This window comes from Bubalus bubalis, chromosome 8 (genome assembly GCF_019923935.1).
Source record: "Bubalus bubalis isolate 160015118507 breed Murrah chromosome 8, NDDB_SH_1, whole genome shotgun sequence".
Classification (NCBI taxonomy): Eukaryota; Metazoa; Chordata; class Mammalia; order Artiodactyla; family Bovidae; genus Bubalus; species Bubalus bubalis.
Window position 1 is genome coordinate 9,307,359 of NC_059164.1, and position 18,732 is coordinate 9,326,090.

At 37.3% G+C, this 18,732-nt stretch overlaps 1 protein-coding gene across 7 annotated transcripts in view; it reads left to right on the forward strand.

Moving 5' to 3' along the window:
- The window catches only part of ANKIB1 (ankyrin repeat and IBR domain containing 1), a 154,813-nt gene that overhangs the window by 39,392 nt on the left and 96,689 nt on the right, over positions 1-18,732 (forward strand). For 4 of the 7 annotated variants that reach the window (XM_044947138.2, XM_044947137.2, XM_025290835.3 and 1 more), the window contains one exon: positions 14,946-15,223. In XM_044947138.2, the coding sequence (XP_044803073.1) occupies positions 15,036-15,223 (188 nt within the window). In that variant the 5' untranslated portion in view covers positions 14,946-15,035. Of the gene's footprint in view, positions 1-13,926; positions 14,036-14,945; positions 15,224-18,732 lie in introns of those variants that run through there. The other 3 variants (XM_025290833.3, XM_025290834.3, XM_044947139.2) reach the window with 3 other exon arrangements.

Sequence of the window (18,732 nt, forward strand, 5' to 3'; positions counted from 1 at the left end):
TCTGCATTTGTTTAATTTTTAGATTGCACATATAATTGAAAACATACAGTATTTATCTTTCTCTAACTTCACTAAGCATAATATCCCCCAATTCTATTCACATTGTTGCAAATGACAAGATTTCTTTTTTTATATATAAATATTCCATTATATATTTATTACGTCGTCTTTATCCATTGATTTGTTGATGGACACTTTTGGTTGCTTCTATATCTTGGCTATTATAAATAATGCTGCTGTGAAATTGCAGTGCATATATCTTTTTAAATTAATGTTTCCATTTTCTTTGGATATATACCCAAGTCTCAAATTGTTGGATCATATGGTAGTCTGTACTTAATCTTTTGAGGAACCTTCATTCTGTTTTCCATAGTGGATGTACTAATTTAAATTTCCACCAACATTTCCCTTTCTTCCATCCTCACCAGCATTTATTATTTGTTATCTTTTGGATGATAACCATGCCAACATGTGTGAGATGATATCGCACTGTAATTTTGACTTGCATTTCCCTGATGGTTAGTCATGTTAAGCATCTTTTTATGCGCCTGTTGATCATCTGTATGTCTTCTTTGAAAGATGTCTATTCAGGTCTTCTGCCCATGTTTTAATTGTTTTTTCAATATTGAGTTTTATTAGCTATTTATATATCTTGGACATTACTCTCATATCACACATACCATTTGGAAATATATTCTCTTATTCAGTGGGAACTCTTGGGTTTATTGATGGTTTCCCTTGCTGTGCAAAAGCCTGTACATTTAATTAGGTCCCGTTTGTTTATTTTTTCTTTTGTTTCTTTTGCCCGAAAAAACAGATTCAAAAAAACATGGTTAAGATTTATGTCAGAGTACATTGTGTATTTTCTTCTAGGTTATATTTTCAGGCCTTTAATCCATTTTGAGTTATCCTGTATATGGTGCAATAAAATATTCTAATTTCATTCTTTTATCTGTCCAGTTTTCCTGACACTACTTATTTGACTAGATTGTTTTTTCCCCATTATATATTCTTGCTTTCTTTCAGTTCAGTTCAGTTCAGTTGCTCAGTCGTATCCGACTCTTTGCAACCCCATGAATCATAGCACGCCAGGCCTACCTGTCCATCACCAACTCCTGGAGTTCACTCAGACTCATGTCCATCAAGTCAGTGATGCAGTCCAGCCATCTCATCCTCTGTCGTCCCTTCTCCTCCTGCCCCCAACCCCTCCCAGCATCAGAGTCTTTTCCAATGAGTCAACTCTTCGCATGAGGTGGCCAAAGTACTGCAGTTTCAGCTTTAGCATCATTCCTTCCAAAGAAATCCCAGAGCTGATCTCCTTCAGAATGGACTGGTTAGATCTCCTTGCATTCCAAGGGACTCTCAAGAGTCTTCTCCAACACCACAGTTCAAAAGCATCAATTCTTCGGTGCTCAGCTTTCTTCACAGTCCAACTCTCACATCCATACATGACCACTGGAAAAACCATAGCCTTGACTAGACGGACCTTTGTTGGCAAAGTAATGTCTCTGCTCTTGAATATGCTATCTAGGTTGGTCATAATTTTTCTTCCAAGGAGTAAGTGTCTTTTAATTTCATGGCTGCAATCACCTGCAGTGATTTTGGAGCCCAAAAAAAGAAAGTCGGACACTGTTTCCACTGTTTCCCCATCTATTTCACATGAAGTGATGGGAACAGATGCCATGATCTTCGTTTTCTGAATGTTGAGTTTTAAGCCAACTTTTTCAGTCTCCTCTTTCACCTTCATCAAGAGGCTTTTGAGTTCCTTTTCACTTTCTGCCATAAGGGTGGTGTCATCTGCATATCTGAGGTTACTGATATTTCTCCCGGCAATCTTGATTCCAGCTTGTGCTTCTTCCAGTCCAGCGTTTCTCATGATGTACTCTGCATAGAAGTTAAATAAACAGGGTGACAATATACAGCCTTGATGTACTCCTTTTCCTATTTGGAACCAGTCTGTTGTTCATGTCCAGTTCTAACTGTTGCTTCCTGACCTGCATGCAAATTTCTCAAGAGGCAGGAGAGGTGGTCTGGTATTCCCATCTCTTGAAGAATTTTCCACAGTTTATTGTGATCCACACAGTCAAAGGCTTTGGCATAGGTCAATAAAGCAGAAATATATGTTTTTTTGGAACTCTCTTGCTTTTTTGATGATACAGCGGATGTTGGCAATTTGGTCTCTGGTTCCTCTGCCTTTTCTAAAACCAGCTTGAACATCTGGAAGTTCACGGTCCACGTATTGCTGAAGCCTGGCTTGCAGAATTTTGAGAATTACTTTACTAGCATGTGAGATGAGTGCAATTGTGCAGTAGTTTGAGCATTCTTTGGCATTGCCTTGCTTTCTTTATCATCAGTTAATTAACAATAAGTGCATGAGTTTCTCTCTGGGCTCTCTACTCTTTTCCATTGATCTGTGTCTGATTTTTATGCTGGACTTCCCTGGTGGCTCAGACGGTAAAGCGTCTGCCTACAGTGCAGGAGCCCTGGATTGAATCCCTGGGTTGGGAAGATCTCCTGGAGAAGGAAATGGCAACCCAGTCCAGTATTCTTGCTTGGAATATCCCATGGATGGTTAAGCAAGGCTGTGGTCAATGTGATTACACTGGTTAGTTTTTTGTGGTTTTTAGTCTGTCTGCCCTCTGAGAAGGATAAGAGGCTTATGGAAGTTTCCTGATGGGAGAGACTGACTGAGGGGGAAACTGGGTCTTGTTCTGATGGGCAGTCCATGGACCTAACAGAAGCAGAAAATATTAAGAAGAGGTGGCAAGAATACACAGAAGAACTGTACGAAAAAGATCTTCATGACCCAGATAATCACAATGGTGTGATCATTCACCTAGAGCTAGACATCCTGGAATGTGAAGTCAAGTGCTGCTTATTAAGCATCACTAAGAACATAGCTAGTGTAGGTGATGGAATTCCAGTTGAGCTATTTCAAATCCTGAAAGATGATGCTGTGAAAGTGCTGCACTCAATATGCCAGCAAATTTGGAAAACTTAGCAGTGGCCACAGGACTGGAAGAGGTCAGTTTTCATTCCAATCCCAAAGAAAGGCAATGACAAAGAATGCTCAAACTACCGCACAATTGCACTCATCTCACATGCTAGTAAGTAATGCTCAAAATTCTCCAAGCCAGGCTTCAGCAATACGTGAACCGTGAACTTCCAGATGTTCAAGCTGGTTTTAGAAAAGGCAGAGGAACCAGAGACCAAATTGCCAACATCCGCTGGATTATCAAAAAAGCAAGAGAGTTCGTGAAAAACATCTACATCTGCTTTATTGACTATGCCAAAGCCTTTGACTGTGTGGAGCACAATAAACTGTGGAAAATTCTTCAAGAGATGGGAATACCAGACCACCTGACCTGCCTCTTGAGAAACCTGTATGCAGGTCAGGAAGCAACAGTTAGAACTGGACATGCAACAACAGACTGGTTCCAAATAGGAAAAGGAGTACATCAAGGCTATATATTGTCACCCTGCTTATTTAACTTATATTCAGAGTACATCATGAGAAACACTCGGCTGGATGAAGTACAAGCTGGAATCAGGATCACCGGGAGAAATATCAATAACCCCAGGTATGAAGATGACACCACCCTTATGGCAGAAAGTGAAGAAGAACTAAAGAGCCTCTTGATGAAAGTGAAAGAGGAGAGTGAAAAAGTTGGCTTAAAGCTCAATATTCAGAAATCTAAGATCATGGCATCTGTTCCCATCACTTCATGGGAAATAGATGGGGAAACAGAGGAAACAATGACAGACTTTATATTTGGGGGCTCCAAAATCATTGCAGATGGTGACTCCAGCCATGAAATTAAAAGATGCTTACTCCTTGGAAGGAAAGTTATAACCAACCTAGACGGCATATTAAAAACTAGAGACATTACTTTGCCAACAAAGGTCCATCTAGTCAAAGCTATGACTTCCAGTAGTCATGTATGGATGTCAGAGTTGGACTATAAAGAAAGCTGAGTGCCGAAGAATGGATGCCTTTGAACTGTGGTGTTGGAGAAGACTCTCGAGAGTCTCTTGGACTGCAAGGAATTCCAACCAATCCATCCTAAAGGAAATCAGTCCTGAATATTCATTGGAAGGACTGATGCTGAAGCTGAAACTCCAATACTTTGGCCACCTGATGCAAAGAACTGACTCATTTGAAGAGACCCTGATGCTGGGAAAGATTGAAGGCAGGAGGAGACAACAGAGGATGAGATGGTTTGATGGCATCAACGACTCAATGGACATGAATTTGAGTAAACTCTGTGAGTTGGTGATGGACAGGGAGGCCTGGCGTGCTGCAGTCCATTGGGTCACAAGGAGTTAGACACGACTGAGCTGAACTGAGCCTTAGCTTTTTTTTTTTTTCATTCTGTAGCATTTAGTATAATCTGAAGTTAAGGGAGTGTGATACCTCCAGGTTTGCTCTTTTTTCTCACGATTACTTTGACTATTTGGGGCCTTTTGTGATTCTGTTCCAGAAAATTTTAGGATTTTTTGTTCTAGTTTTGTGACATTTGTCAAGAGTTGTTTTGATAAGGATTGCTTTAGGTTTATGGACCTTTAAACAATGTTAATCTTTCCAGTCTATGAATATGAATGCCTTTCCATTTATTTGTATCATCGTCTGTTTCGTTTATCAGTGTCTTATAGTTTTCAGACTGTGGTTTTTTCTTTCTTAGTGTGTTTATTTCTAGGTATTTCATTCTTTTTGATGCAGTGGTCACTGGGATTGTTTTTTTACTTTTGCCATTTAATATGAATTAGCTGTGGGTTTGTTATAAATGGACTTTGTTATGTTGAGATATGTTCCCTCCATGCCAACTTTGTTGAGGGTTTTTCTCATGAAGGGAAGTTGAATTTTGTCAGGTGGTCTGTCTGTACCTGTTGAGATGATCATGTGACTTTTATTTTTTGTTTTGTTAACGTGATTCATCCCATTGGTTGATTTGTAGATATTGAAACATCTTTCCATCCCCAGAATGAATCCCACTTGACCATGATTTATGGTCCTTTTTGTATATTGTTGAATTTGGTTTGCTAATATTTTGTTTAGGATTTTTACCTCTATATTTATCAAGGATATTGAAATAATTTTCCTTTTCATAGTGTCTTTGTCTGGTTTTGATATCTGTAGTGGTGGACTTTAGAATGGACTTGAAAGTGTGACCTTCTCCTCAGTTTTTCCGAATAATTTGAGATGGCTAGGTAGGTATTAACTCTTCTTTATATGTTTGGTAGACTTCACCTGGGAAGCTGTCTGGTTCTGGACTTTTCTTTGTTGGGAGGTTTTTGATTACTGATTCAGTTTTAATACTGCTGCTACTGCTAAGATGCTTCAGTCATGTCCAACTCTGTGTGACCCCGTAGACGGCAGCCCACCAGGCTCCTCCGTCCATGGGATTTTCCAGGCAAGAGTGCTGGAGTGGGGTGCCATTGCCTTCTCCGTTTTAATACTAGTATCAGTCTATTCAAATTATCTGTTTCTTCCTAATTCAGTTTTGCAAGATTGTGTGTTTCCAGGAATTTATCCATTTCTTCCAGGTTGCTGAATTTGTTGGCATTTACCTCTTCATAGTATTCTCTTATGATTGTTTATGTTTCTGTGATACTGATTGTAATTTCTCCTCTTTCACCTATTATTTTGTTATTGGGGTCCTCTGTCTTTTCTTAACGAACCTGTCTAAAGGCTTAATTATTTTATCTTTGAAAAAAAGAACTCCTCATTTCGTTGTTCTTTTCCTTTCTCGGTAGAGGGGTTCTCTAGTTTGTTTGGTTTTTTTTGTCTCTGATCTTTACTGTTTCCTTCCTTCCGCTGACTTTCAGTTTTGTCTGTTCTTTTTCTAATTCTTTTACGTGATAGTTTAGCTTGTCTATTTGAGATTTTTCTTGTTTTCTGAGGTGTATAGTCTCTATTTGTTTTTGTTTTTCCCATTTTTCTTCCTGTATTTGATTTCTGGTTTTATACTGTTGAGATCAGAAAAGATGCTTGATATGATTTCTGTCCTTTTAAATTCATTGGGACTTGCCTGATGACCTATTCTGGAGAGCATTCCATGTGAACTTGAGTATGTATCTTGCTGATTTTGGATGGAATATTTTGTAACTGTTAAGTACAACTGGTCTAGTTTGTTATGTAATGCCATTGTGTCCCAGTTGGTTTTCTGTTTGGATCATGTGTCCATTGATGGTAAGTGGAGTGTTAAAATCCTACTGTTACTGTATTCTTGTCAAGTTCTCCCTATTATGTCCATTGTTAGTAGATCTGTTTTAAATACTTTTTGTTAATGCCAAAAAGAATAGAGGAAGAATTCCAAGTACAGTTGGCATAATTCTTCCCTTCACAGTTAATAGGGTAATACATATTTCCTTAGTCTTTTTCTATAAATATGTATTTTTTAAGTGGTGATGGTAGTATATGTAACATTTATGGTAAAAGCTTTTTTCCACAGAATATAAAATTATAAAAATGATTTCAACTAATGTATCCCAGCATTCTGTTGAATGGATTTACCATAATTTACTTAATTGGAAGCTAAACTGAGAAACATTTGTTCATAGTTTCTTGGAAATTGAAAATTTAAAAGCAGTTGAGCTACTTGTGTGTTTTGAGTGTTAGAATAATTTTCTTTCGTATATTTTAGATTCAAGTGGACATATATTCTCCTCTTAAATTGAAAGTTAAAATAATACTCTATTTGACTAGTTTATGATAAGAGATATTGAAAAGATTTTTTTAAGACTTAAAACTCATTGTGATTTTATTTTGAAGTGTAATTCATTTATTGCATTATAGGTATTTCTAGTGATTTTTCTTTTTTGAGGAGATTGTAAGTTCTGTTATTTCTTGAGTTATGAACACTTAGTTTATGAATTTTCATGCATTGAAATAACTTTCTTTAGATATGCTCTAGAAATAAAATGAAGCAGTTTCTAAAATAAGGTTTTAAGTTCCATACAAAGAACTGAAAATGAAATTTTGGAAAAGAGATCCATTTTATATTTGGGAAATAGAAAAACAATGATGTTTTTATTTATCTCACTTTTATCTGGAGGATGATCAGCAAGCAAGATCCAAGCTTTGTTACCCCCTGGGTTTCCCTCTCACTTGAAAATGTAAGCAGGGTGTTGACATCAGAGATTATCAATCACTCATCCTTGTCCCTGTTGGTGATCTTCAGATAGCTTACTGTGAATAAAGACAGGAGAGGAAAACCAGCAGCTTCCCTTCTTTTGTTTTCTCCACTTCTCTTCGTATGGTTCTATAGTGGATGGTGCTAATAACTTTCCAATACTGAGAGATTAGATGTTTATCTTTAAATGTTACAAAATTTAAAACTCCAAAAATTGAAATTTGATTCAGTTTTTAACATGCATACATAGTTTCAGAAGTTAGAAAGACCAGACAGTACCATACTTTCGACTTATACTCAACATAGTAAATAAAAACTATGATAATAACAATTAAAAGAATCATTTATGTGTAGCATAATTCTAATACTAGTGATGTATATTTAGAATATACTGTTTAAAGTCATAGATTTTAGGTACTCACATACTTTCAGTGTTACTGTTTCTTCTAATTTTTAAAATTTTCCCTAGAGCTTTCTAACATTGTAAATTATAAGAATCATTGTGAAGTTTTAAGCTCATTTTTAATAGGAAAACCTTGAGAGAACATTAGTTTGCATAAAAAGAATTGATTTCCTCTTAGTCTTGAATTTCCTGTGGGCAGAACACCCTAAATTAAAATTAGGATCTTGATAATGGGGAATAAACCTTTTTAACAATATTAAATAATATATTTGTCATTTTTGTAAAAGTATGAAATACTTATAAGTATACTTATAAGTATGTGTAAATACTTTGGCCACCTGATGTGAAGAACTGACTCACTGGAAAAGACCCTGATGCTGGGAAAGATTGAAGGCGGGAGGAGAAGGGGACGACTGAGGATGAGATGGTTGGAGGGCATCACCGACTCCATGGACATGAGTTTGAGTAAAGTCCGGGAGTTGGTGATGGACAGGCAAGCCCGGAGTACTGCAGTCCATGGGGTCGCAAAGAGTCAGACAAGACTGAGCAACTGAACTGAACTAATGAAAATTTTGGTTTAAAATGAACTAATTTTAACCTAACATTTTTCAAGTGAGGTAAAATATCCCTTCATTATGGAAACTATATCACATAGGCACACCAGCAGTGAATGTGGATTGATTGTTCTGTGAGTTCCCTATAAATTTTAGAAATCTTATCTAATGTTATTTAGATTCCTTAATTTAGTTGTCATAAAAGACTAACATAAGTTTATCCTATGTCCTTGGCATATATTTCCTTGTCTTTTCTGTTTGTTTCTTTTTAATGCATGTGTATGGTTTACTTAAGTAATTTTAGTTTCCAGCACTATTCAGAAATGAATTATAAGTACATAATGATAAAATATTATTTGGAAGTTTTCTCACAACTTAGATTTGGACAGTCATTTACAACCTATCTGGTGGTTAAATTTCTAACTCTTTCAACTGTCCTAAAGTTCTGAACCAATAAGTAATTATGAAATGGCTTCTGGGAAATGCACACACACATGCACACACACCCAGGGGAAAGTACGCAGACTAATGAAATGCCTTCTTTATTAGTCACTGTGCTAAATACTTTACTTTCAGTTTTATTTTTCACAGTAACTCGTGTTCATTATATTGTCAAGGAAGCAAATGCCCAGAGATTAACATAAAGATTAGGATTCTGGTCTTTTTTTTTTTTTTAAGAATCTCTTGTTTAGGGCTTTATAGTTTCACAGCAAAATTAAAGGGAAGACACTGAGGTTTCCCACACACCCCTAACCCCATGCATGCATGGCCCCCTCCATTATCAGCGTTACTCACCAGAATGGCCCACTTGTTAAGCTGGCGAACCTACGTTAACACGACAGAATCACTCAAAATCCAGTGTACCTTTGGATTCACTCTTAAGTGTTTAACATTCTGTAGATTTGGATACGTGTATTAATAATATAGACATGTATAAATAATATATTAATTATTATTATAATATGCATGTATTATTTATATTGTTAATATAATGATATTCCATCATTAGAATATCACACAACATACTTTCAATACCTTAAAAATTCACTGCTGCTACTGCTGCTGCTAAGTCACTTTAGTCGTGTCCGACTCTGTGCAACCCATAGACGGCAGCCCACCAGGCTCCCCCGTCCCTGGGATTCTCCAGGCAAGAACACTGGAGTGGGTTTCCATTTCCTTCTCCAATGCAGGAAAGTGAAAAGTGAAAGTGAAGTCACTCAGTCGTGTCCGACTCTTAGCAATTCAGCCTTCCCTTGTCCCCAGCCCTGGTGATCACTCATCTTTTTAAAACTGGATAGTTTTATCTTTTTCCAGAATATCATGTAGTTGGAATCTTGTGGTCTGTAGCCTTTTGGCTTCTCTTTATTACTAATGTACAATTAAGGTTCCTCGTGTGTTTTCATGATTTGATAGCTCATTTCTTTATAGTGCTGAATTCTATACCATTGTCTGCATGTACCACAGTTAATTTATTCATTTACTCACTTAAGGGCATCTTATTTGCTCCCAAGTTTTTGGTAGTTATGAACAGAGCTGCCGTAGACATCCAAGTGGGCTCCCCTGGTTGCTCAACAGTAATGAATCTGCCTGCGAGTGCAGGAGACACGGGTTCCATTCCTGGGTCAGGAAAATCCCCTGGAGAAGGAAATAGCAGCCCACTCTAGTATTGTTGCCTGGACAATCACATGGACAGAGAAGCCTGGCAGGCTACAGTCCATGGGGTTGCAAAGAGTTGGACATGCATGAGTGATTAAACAACTACAGAAAATAGCCATTTGCAGGTTTTTGTGTGGCTGTAGATTTTCAACACCTTTGAGTAGGTATCATGATTACTGGATTATGTGCTCCCTGGTGGATGAGATTGGTCCAGGGACTGGTGCCTGAGCCCTCTGGTTATCAAGGCTCTGTCAAGGGATGTGTGGAGAGGCAGTTGTGGGTTCAGGAGGACTTCAGGCCACCTGTCAGGGTGTTGGTAGGGCTGTGCTCCCACCATGTTGGTTTTTTGGCCTGAGGCATCCCACCACTGGCACCTACAGGTGAGACAAGGTTCCAGTGCCACAATGGTGACCTCCAGGAGAGCCCCCACCGATGAGCATACCCTGGGGCCTCTGGCCCTGTGTCCTTGCCCCCAAGTGAGCGTCAGCCGACCCCCGCTTCCTCAGGAGACCTTTCAAAGACCTCCCAGGGTCCTGTGGAGTCACTTCTTCACCCTAGATCCTAGCGCGCATGAGTCCTTGCATGAGTCCTTCCCGGAGAGCGGTGCCTGACATGGGGTTCAGAACTTTCTCTTCTGTAGGAGAACTTCATGATATAATTATTTGGCAGTTTGCAAGTTGTGATTTGATTATATTATGAATATGCCCCCCTACCATCTCATTGTGGCTTTTTCTTTGTCTTTGGAACTACAGTATCTTTTTTGGTAGGTTCTAGATGAGGTGAGCTCAAGTCTTTTCTATTCCACTATCTTGTTTTCATCTCATAATTATTACTTCTTAAAATAATATCTGTTTACAAATTTCTAACCATTTATCTCTTTTTTAAATTGAATATACAGTTGATTTAAGTTTAGGCAGCCTCAGTTTGAGGCATAAATAATTCTTTTTCTCAGTTGCATCAACTTTAAGACTTTTATTTCTTCACACCACACTAAAATGCTTCCAACTTAACATTTTTACCTATGTTCAGGAAATAAAGACAATATGGTATTCAAAAATTGTGAAAGCAAACCAGATATGCCAAAGTTGCTAAAATTGAGCTCTTCACTGACATTATCTTAACATTAGAGCCCAAAATATTCATTTTGAGCACTACATATTTTCAGTGGTTGTAAAGTCAAATGTATGAAAGCTGAATACCGTCTAAGAAAAATTGTAGCTACTTGAAAATTTTACTAGCAGGGAGTTTAGAACTTAGAATTCTCTGATCATTGCAGATAATTATGTTTTAATAGGAAATAGAATAATTCTAAGAGTGATGCTGCATGCAGTGGTTGTATCCCGTGTTTGAACAGCTTTCCACCGTGGACCTCATGCTAGCTGTTTTCTGTGTTCATCTGCCAGTTTGGCAAAAAGAGGCACTCAGTTGCTGTCCTTTGCAGCTGTTTTCACTTCTTTCTTTACTAACTGCAGCATCCTTTTCCATACAGTGAAAGCTGTATAGATATAAATGGTATCCAGCAGCAGCCAGAATTTGCTAGATGATCTCTTTCCTTGGTTGCTCAGAAACCTCGGGCAGCCAAACTGCCGCAGCGAGTTTTCCAGAGCTGTCAGCATAATACTTTCATGTTTGTCTGGACATTTTATTTCTGGAATACATCTTACAGGGAAGTTGCTGTCTTAGTTAAGAGGTTTTTCTCAGCTCAGATCATTTTGATAATAATCTCTAATACCCACAAGTTTTGCTGTAGACTGCAGATAGATGTTCATGAACTTCTTGCAGGAAGCCACCAAGATTAAAGCCACACTTGACTTCAATTTAATATGCAATTAGGCAAGCTAATTCCCAAATCACTTAACTATATTGCATTTGTAGCAACATTTTGGAGTAAGACCTCCTCAGTTCAGTTCAGTTGCTCAGTCGTGTCCGACTCTTTGCGACCCCATGAACCACAGAACGCCAGGCCTCGCTGTCCATCACCAACTCCCGGAGTCCACCCAAACCCATGTCCATCTGGTTGGTGATGCCATCCAACCATCTCATCCTCTGTCATCCCCTTCTCCTCCTGCTTTCAGTCTTTTCCTGCATCAGGGTCTTTTCCAAAAGACCTCCTGCTCCCTGCCTTATATATGTTTATGTGTGTATGTGTGTGTTTTCCATGTACCTCCAGTGTGAGATTCTGTCTCCTGCGCTGGCTTTGTTCTAAATTTTGTATACCTTTCACTTAGTATTTGTAAGTGCAGTTACACTGGAGAGACCTTTGTTAATACTGGCAGTGACCTAGAAAATTAGTGAAAGAGGAGTTAACTTTGATTCAGAAGACTGTTGAAAAAAATACATAGTTTTTATCTTGTCAAAGGTCAGACCCCTAATAAATGATGAAGTTTAGACTACCAGGTACATATCAGTTCTTATATAAAACTTAGAGTAGGTGACATTTTTCTTAAGGTTTCACTGTCTTTTGAAAAGAATTCGAGTATTGAGTTCTTTAAAGGCAGCAACTCTTAACCAATGGCTTGCAGATAGGAGAAGGAGATAAAATTTAGTGAGTACCTACTATGCATTGTATTACATACTTAACCTAGGTAATCTTGACAATTCCGCAGGGTAGGTGGCCTTATACCTTTTTTACATAAGAAAAAATTAAGGTACAGAGAGGTTAAATGATTTGTGTTATTAGTACTAACAAGTAGATGTGGGATTCCAAACCTGCTATTTTCCTTCCACCACATCAGGGGTTGTCTACCAACCTACAGCTCATGGACCACATCTCGGATCTTACTTTTGTAAATGAAATTTATAGAACACAACCACAGCTATTCTACGATTAGATACTGCCTATGGCCATCAAGCTGTAACAGCCGAGTTGAGTACTTAAGACAGATCATATGACTCAGGGAGCCATATGACTCACAAGTAGATATTTTACTATCTGGTCTTTTATGGGAAAAGTGTGCTGATACCGGCACTAAACCTTGCTTGGTTTAGAGGTACTGTAAACTCTACATTCTGTAGTATAAATTTCAGTCTTACTGAAGCATTAGACTTGGACAAGAGCAATAAGATAATGATGAAGGCAAGCAACAACCCATGAATGTTCAAAAGCTTTCCTATTTGGAAAGATAGGCTGGTATGATTTAAATATAGTCTTTTCTGCTTCTGTGATTCAGTGCATGTCTCCCAGTTTCCTCATTCATAGGTTAATAAACTGCCTCAAAAACTCAAGTGCGCTTAAATTAATAAACTACTCCCAGAAATCCTTTATAGAAGATGAAGTTGTTTAAAAATAAATATCTATCTCCTAATATGTTACCTTTTACTACAAAAGTAAACTATTTTTAAAGTCATTATTATGGGCTGAAGGTTGGCCTCAACAAAATAATTGGCTCCTACTCTTAATTTAACTGGTACTAAAGATAACCTTTAGAAATATAGTGTCCAACTGGAAGAGTCTATTGAGGAATCTTACACTCCCTTGTAAGGTTACTTATTGTAGCAGCTGGTTCTATGTACCTTCACCCCTCTAACATATGACTCTTGAGCTTAACCCTCTTACTATAATTTTTAAAATTTGAGCCATAGTATAATTCATTGTAAACAAAAATCCCTGAGTGCAAACATTAATTAATACAAGTGGAGGTGTAGTTTAAATGTCACATATACTATTGAAGTGTTACCTTATATCCACAAAAAATAAAGAATAAGAAAGACATATTTCTTTCTTATTAAAAGCAAAAATTATAGAAAGTGAAAGGGAAGTCGCTCAGTCATGTCCGACTCTTTGCAACCCCGTGGACTGTAGCCCACCCGGCTCCTCCATCCATGGGATTCTCCAGGCAAGAATACTGGAGTGGGTTGCCATTTCCTTCTCCAGGGGATCTTCCCAACCCAGGGATCGAACCCGGGTCTCCCGCATTGGAGGCAGACGCTTTAACCTCTGAGCCACCAAATGAAGAAGAAAAAAAAATTATAGAGCCATTCACAATTAAAGGATAATCAGGAAATTAGGGAAAGACATATTTCTTACTCTTTGAGTGATTTTCACTTTCACTTTCATCCATTCTTTACCCGTTAAAGGACACATTTCTTAGTCTGGCCACAACCTATTTTCAGTTTTATTTTCTATTAGCAGTACTCACCAATTGAATAAACCTTTTGTTTCATACCTTCCTTTGCATAGGCTGTTTCCTTTATGACTGGTTTTGATAATGACTGAAGACTGGATTCAGAAACATTTATTGGAATGGAACAAAACTAGCATTTATTAAGCATACTAGCCAAGGTCTGTGGTAGGTACTTAAATAAGTAGCTCTCATAATCCTGACTATTGTCCTTAAGAAATGGTTGTTTCCTTTTACTGTATAGACGTAACCTGAGGCATTAGAAGGGTAGTTACAATTACACAGCTAGTTTGAGATTTCATACTCCAAATTAAGTGATTGTTTTCTTGTCTTTCCCCTACCCACCTCACATTGCTTCAGTAGTAAATACCTGTGATCTTTATTATAACCTCTTTCCAAATACAGTAGTCATAAACAGTTCATGTTTTCAGCCTTGTTTTGAATTATTTACAGTAGAAGAAAATAAATGTAATGGTATTATGGTAGAATAATCACTATTTCATTATTCTGAGTGTAATTAGTTGTAGTTAGTTTTATTCATTTGCTGTGAGTTGTATAGCCCTCTGTATTTACATGTGAAAAATCTTTTCTTTGAAGTCCTTCTAAGTACTGAACAATTTCATTTTACTTTATTGTAATTTAACATTTTCTGGAGTTCTTATATGAGCAAAATTTCCTGTATTTTTCATTATCCTAGAAATTGGCTGAATCAGATTTATATGTAATTTATACAAGAATTTAAGTGTATTCAACCATAAATTTTAATCAAACTCATTTCCTGCCTCTGTGAAGGAGAAAATTGAAAAGACCGTGTATATATGTAACTTTATAGTATAAAGTACAGCCTGTGAAACCGTCACTTTCTGTATGGGAAAATATTGTAGTTTAAGAAGTTAGTTTGGGCAATATTAAACATTAGAGATTTTTTTTGGCTATTAAGATAAATTTGGTAAAACATAATTCTTTCCCTTACATATGCTTCATGGATTTTATTAATATTCCTAATTGTGGTATTTTTTCCTTAGGATACCGCTTCATAATTACTGGTTTTACAATTAATATTTTTTTCCTCCATTAGAATGTGAAACATGTTGCAGAAGCATTTAAGAAGTGGCTGAAGGGTGAAGGAAAAAGTGCCATTGCCTATCAGAAAAAAGCAAAACAAAACATGGGAAGTTCAACCACCAAATTCCGTAAAGCACTCATCAATGGTGATGAAAACCTGGCCTGCCAAATATACGAAAGCAACCCTCAGCTAAAAGAATCCCTTGATCCAAATACATCTTACGGGGAGCCCTACCAGCACAATACTCCATTACACTATGCTGCTAGACATGGAATGAATAGAATATTAGGGTAAGTATTACTGGAAACCAATTGGTAACAGATTAGAGAAAGGGAAAAAAAACCGCTCTGGTCTTTGAGAATACATGCCTTATGTGGTATTATAGTGAACTAAACTTTGTAAAACTGAATATGCCTAAATTATTAAGTATGATTTTTTTATTATGTGTTTCATTTCTGAGGTTAGTTCACATATTCTTTTTACGGTAAATACATTTTGATCGTATGTTTCATAGTATGAATTCTTTATAACAGTGTAGTGTTTTAATTTAAAATGTTTCAGTTCTAGAAAAGTACTTGTCATCTATCAAAAAATTGCAGGGAATGGTGTCCAAGGCAATTTAGTTGAAAAACTGATGTGTTTCCCTTACCTAGTCTTGATCAGATTTGAGTTTCCTTCTTTTAAAAGGTTCAGTTACAGAGAAGACTTTTCTAAAAGTAAAACATTTTCTTGGAACTGAAAATATCAATACTAAGAAACTTAAAAATCTCTTTAGGTAGAAAGCATTAGTGATAGCAGTATGTGAATTCTTCTTAATTACATGGGAGTTAAATTTGCTATTTGCTAATTTATAAGATGAAAGAAGCAAAGGATAGAAAAGTAGTTCCAAAATAAATGTAGTGTTTTTAGTAGTAGATTGTGCAGCTGTGGAAGTCTGGTGGTAGAAGAGAAAGAAACAATTCTTTGCTTATGCAGTGAAATATAATTCTTAAATTGGCATTCTGAGCACTTTAGAACTTGACAAAAAGCTTTTCAATCCTTTTTCTATTTCTTTTTATACAAATTTGTTGTTCAAATTAAGCTGCTCTTTCTGGTATCCCTGTATCATGCCAGGGGTGTTCTGTCTGCCACATTCATAATGCTGTTTCCCGGGAGTATCTCTCCTCTCAGCCTTCTATTTCTTACCTAAATTTTAGCCTTCCTTCAATGTCCTGGGCTTCCCGGGTGACTCAGTGGTAAAGAATCTGCCTGCTAATGTAGGAGATGTGGGTTAGGTCCCTGGGTCGGGAAGATCTCTTGGAGAAGGAAATGGCAACCCACTCCAGTATTCTTGCCTGGAGAATTCCATGGACAAAGAAGTCTGGCAGGCTAAAGTGACTTAACAGCAGGGTCCTAGGCATTCTTTATCTGTCTTATTCCTGTCACAACCTGTAAGGAACTTTAGTCCGCAAGGAACTTCAGTCTTCTTTTGAACTTCTGTGGTTCTTTTTTGTTTATTACTTGTGTGGTATACACCATCCCATTGGTTTTGTAAATTTGTAAACCTACTCTTTGCCTACCTAAATTACAGCTTTTTAAAAGGACTTTCTTTGTACTTCTAGCGTCTAGCATAGTATCTTACACAAAGTAAATAGAACCTTTCTAAAAGTCATTGCACAGATACTGTCTTTAGGATCAGGATTTGTAAATGAGAAAAATTCCATGAATAACTTAGTTTATTCAGGCCTATGATTATCAAGTAGGTATTTTTGTAACCTCTTAAAAATAAAATAGGTATTTCTTGATTTAAAAAGAGATATTTCTATTACCTCTCCATTTTTCATTTATCTCTTATTTTCATTTCTCTAAAAATACCCACTTAGAAGCTACTGCCACCTAATCTTGTTTGAAATTTTACATTTTTTCTTTCAAAAATGGATGTTCCCTATGTTAATTACACTGACATATTGTACTAAAAAATAATGTCAAACGTGTTGAGGGCTTAACTGTTTTCTAGGCACTACTAACTGCTCTATGTGCCTTGTCTCATTTAATTCTCATTCTAGCTCTATAAGGTCGTTTATCATCTGCATTTCAGAAGTGAGAAAACTGAAGCTCAGAAAGATTAAACAACTTCTCAGAACTCTGCAGCTTATAAATGGCAAAGCTAACTGCCCATATAGGCAGATGACTATAGTCTTTAGGCTTTCAACACTGTGGTAGCCTCTTATCTCTATAGTCAGATAAACCTGTATGTCAGGAATGCCTAAAACACTGTGCTAAGTCGTTTCAGTTGTGTCCAACTCTGTGTGACCCCATGGACTGTAGCCCACCAGGCTCCTCTGTCCATGGGATTCTCCAGGCAAAAATACTGGAGTGGGTTGCCATGCCCTTCTCCAGGGGATTGAACCCATATCTCTTTCATCTCCTGCATTGGCGGGTGGGTTCTTTACCACTAGCACCCCCTGGAATCCTAAAACACTTATTAGCAAGACAGATTAGTTACTCTGGGTTTCAGTTTCCTTGTCTCTAAAATATTAAGCTTGTATAATTAAATGAATGTGTTATGTTTCATGATACCTAGTGTATAGTTTCGGAGAAGGCAATGGCACCCCACTCCAGTACTCTTGCCTGGAAAATCCCATGGACGGAGGAGCCTGGTAGGCTGCAGTCCATGGGGTCGCTAGGAGTCGGACATGACTGAGCAACTTCACTTCACTTTTCACTTTCATGCATTGGAGAAGGAAATGGCAGCCCACTCCAGTGTTCTTGCCTGGAGAATCCCAGGGACGGGGAAGCCTGGTGGGCTGCCGTCTATGGGGTCGCACAGAGTCGGACACGACTGAAGCGACTTAGCATAGCATAGCATAGTGTATAGTTTTATTATTTCTCAAATTTGTAACCCTAAATATCTTCAGATTATCCTTGACTTACTCATCTCCTTTACCTAACCTGTTACTAATGCAGAGTTCACTCCGTCTTATCTGATGGGTTCATGTCTTTCCATTCCTGTTGCCTAAAAGTTTGTTTACTCTTAACAACCCCTTCTTCCAATACTGAAAGTACTTGACTCCTAAATGTTCCTTTTGCAAGTCTTTTCCTCTTCAAGTCTCATGTTCAGGTTAATCTTGCTAAAACTTTATCCTTTTCAACGTTCTGTCATAAGAAAACTGTAGCGGTACACTATTGTTTGCCTCCTTTTACTTGGCTTCTGAAGCCTTATTTTTTCTCTGCCCTCATTCTGCCGAGTCAGCCTAATCTCTCATTATTCTCCAACATGATCATATCAGTCAGACTGGTTGCCTTCCCTCTTGCTTTCCCACTTTTAAAAATGCCATCCCCTTAGCTTTATTGTTAATCCCTGATTCTGAAATGTCTTGTTTCTTCTCTAATTCCCTGTCCTTTAAGTCCTTACTTGATTTCTGCCTTTTTATGAATTCATTACCAACTGTTCTGACCTGCAGTATTGTTCTCAGAAATTCCTATAACTTAGATTTTAAATCATCCAGTTGTTATTAAACTCATCTCTTTGACTAGATTGTAAATATTACAAATACACTGCTGAACAGTAATGCTCTAAGGAGATTAACTCTTGATTAGTCTGTTCAGTCTTTGCTTTTGATTTGAACATTTTCAGTGAGATTATGAAACTGTTGCTTTAGGTTCTGAATATTGAACACTAACAATAACATTTAATATCAGGTCTTCTTATGTGATTAAAACTTTCTTAGAATACCACAGTAAAATGTTTTTGAATGTTATGACTAAGGTAATATGTCTATTTTAACATAAAAGAACTCAAGTAGGAAAATACTTTTTA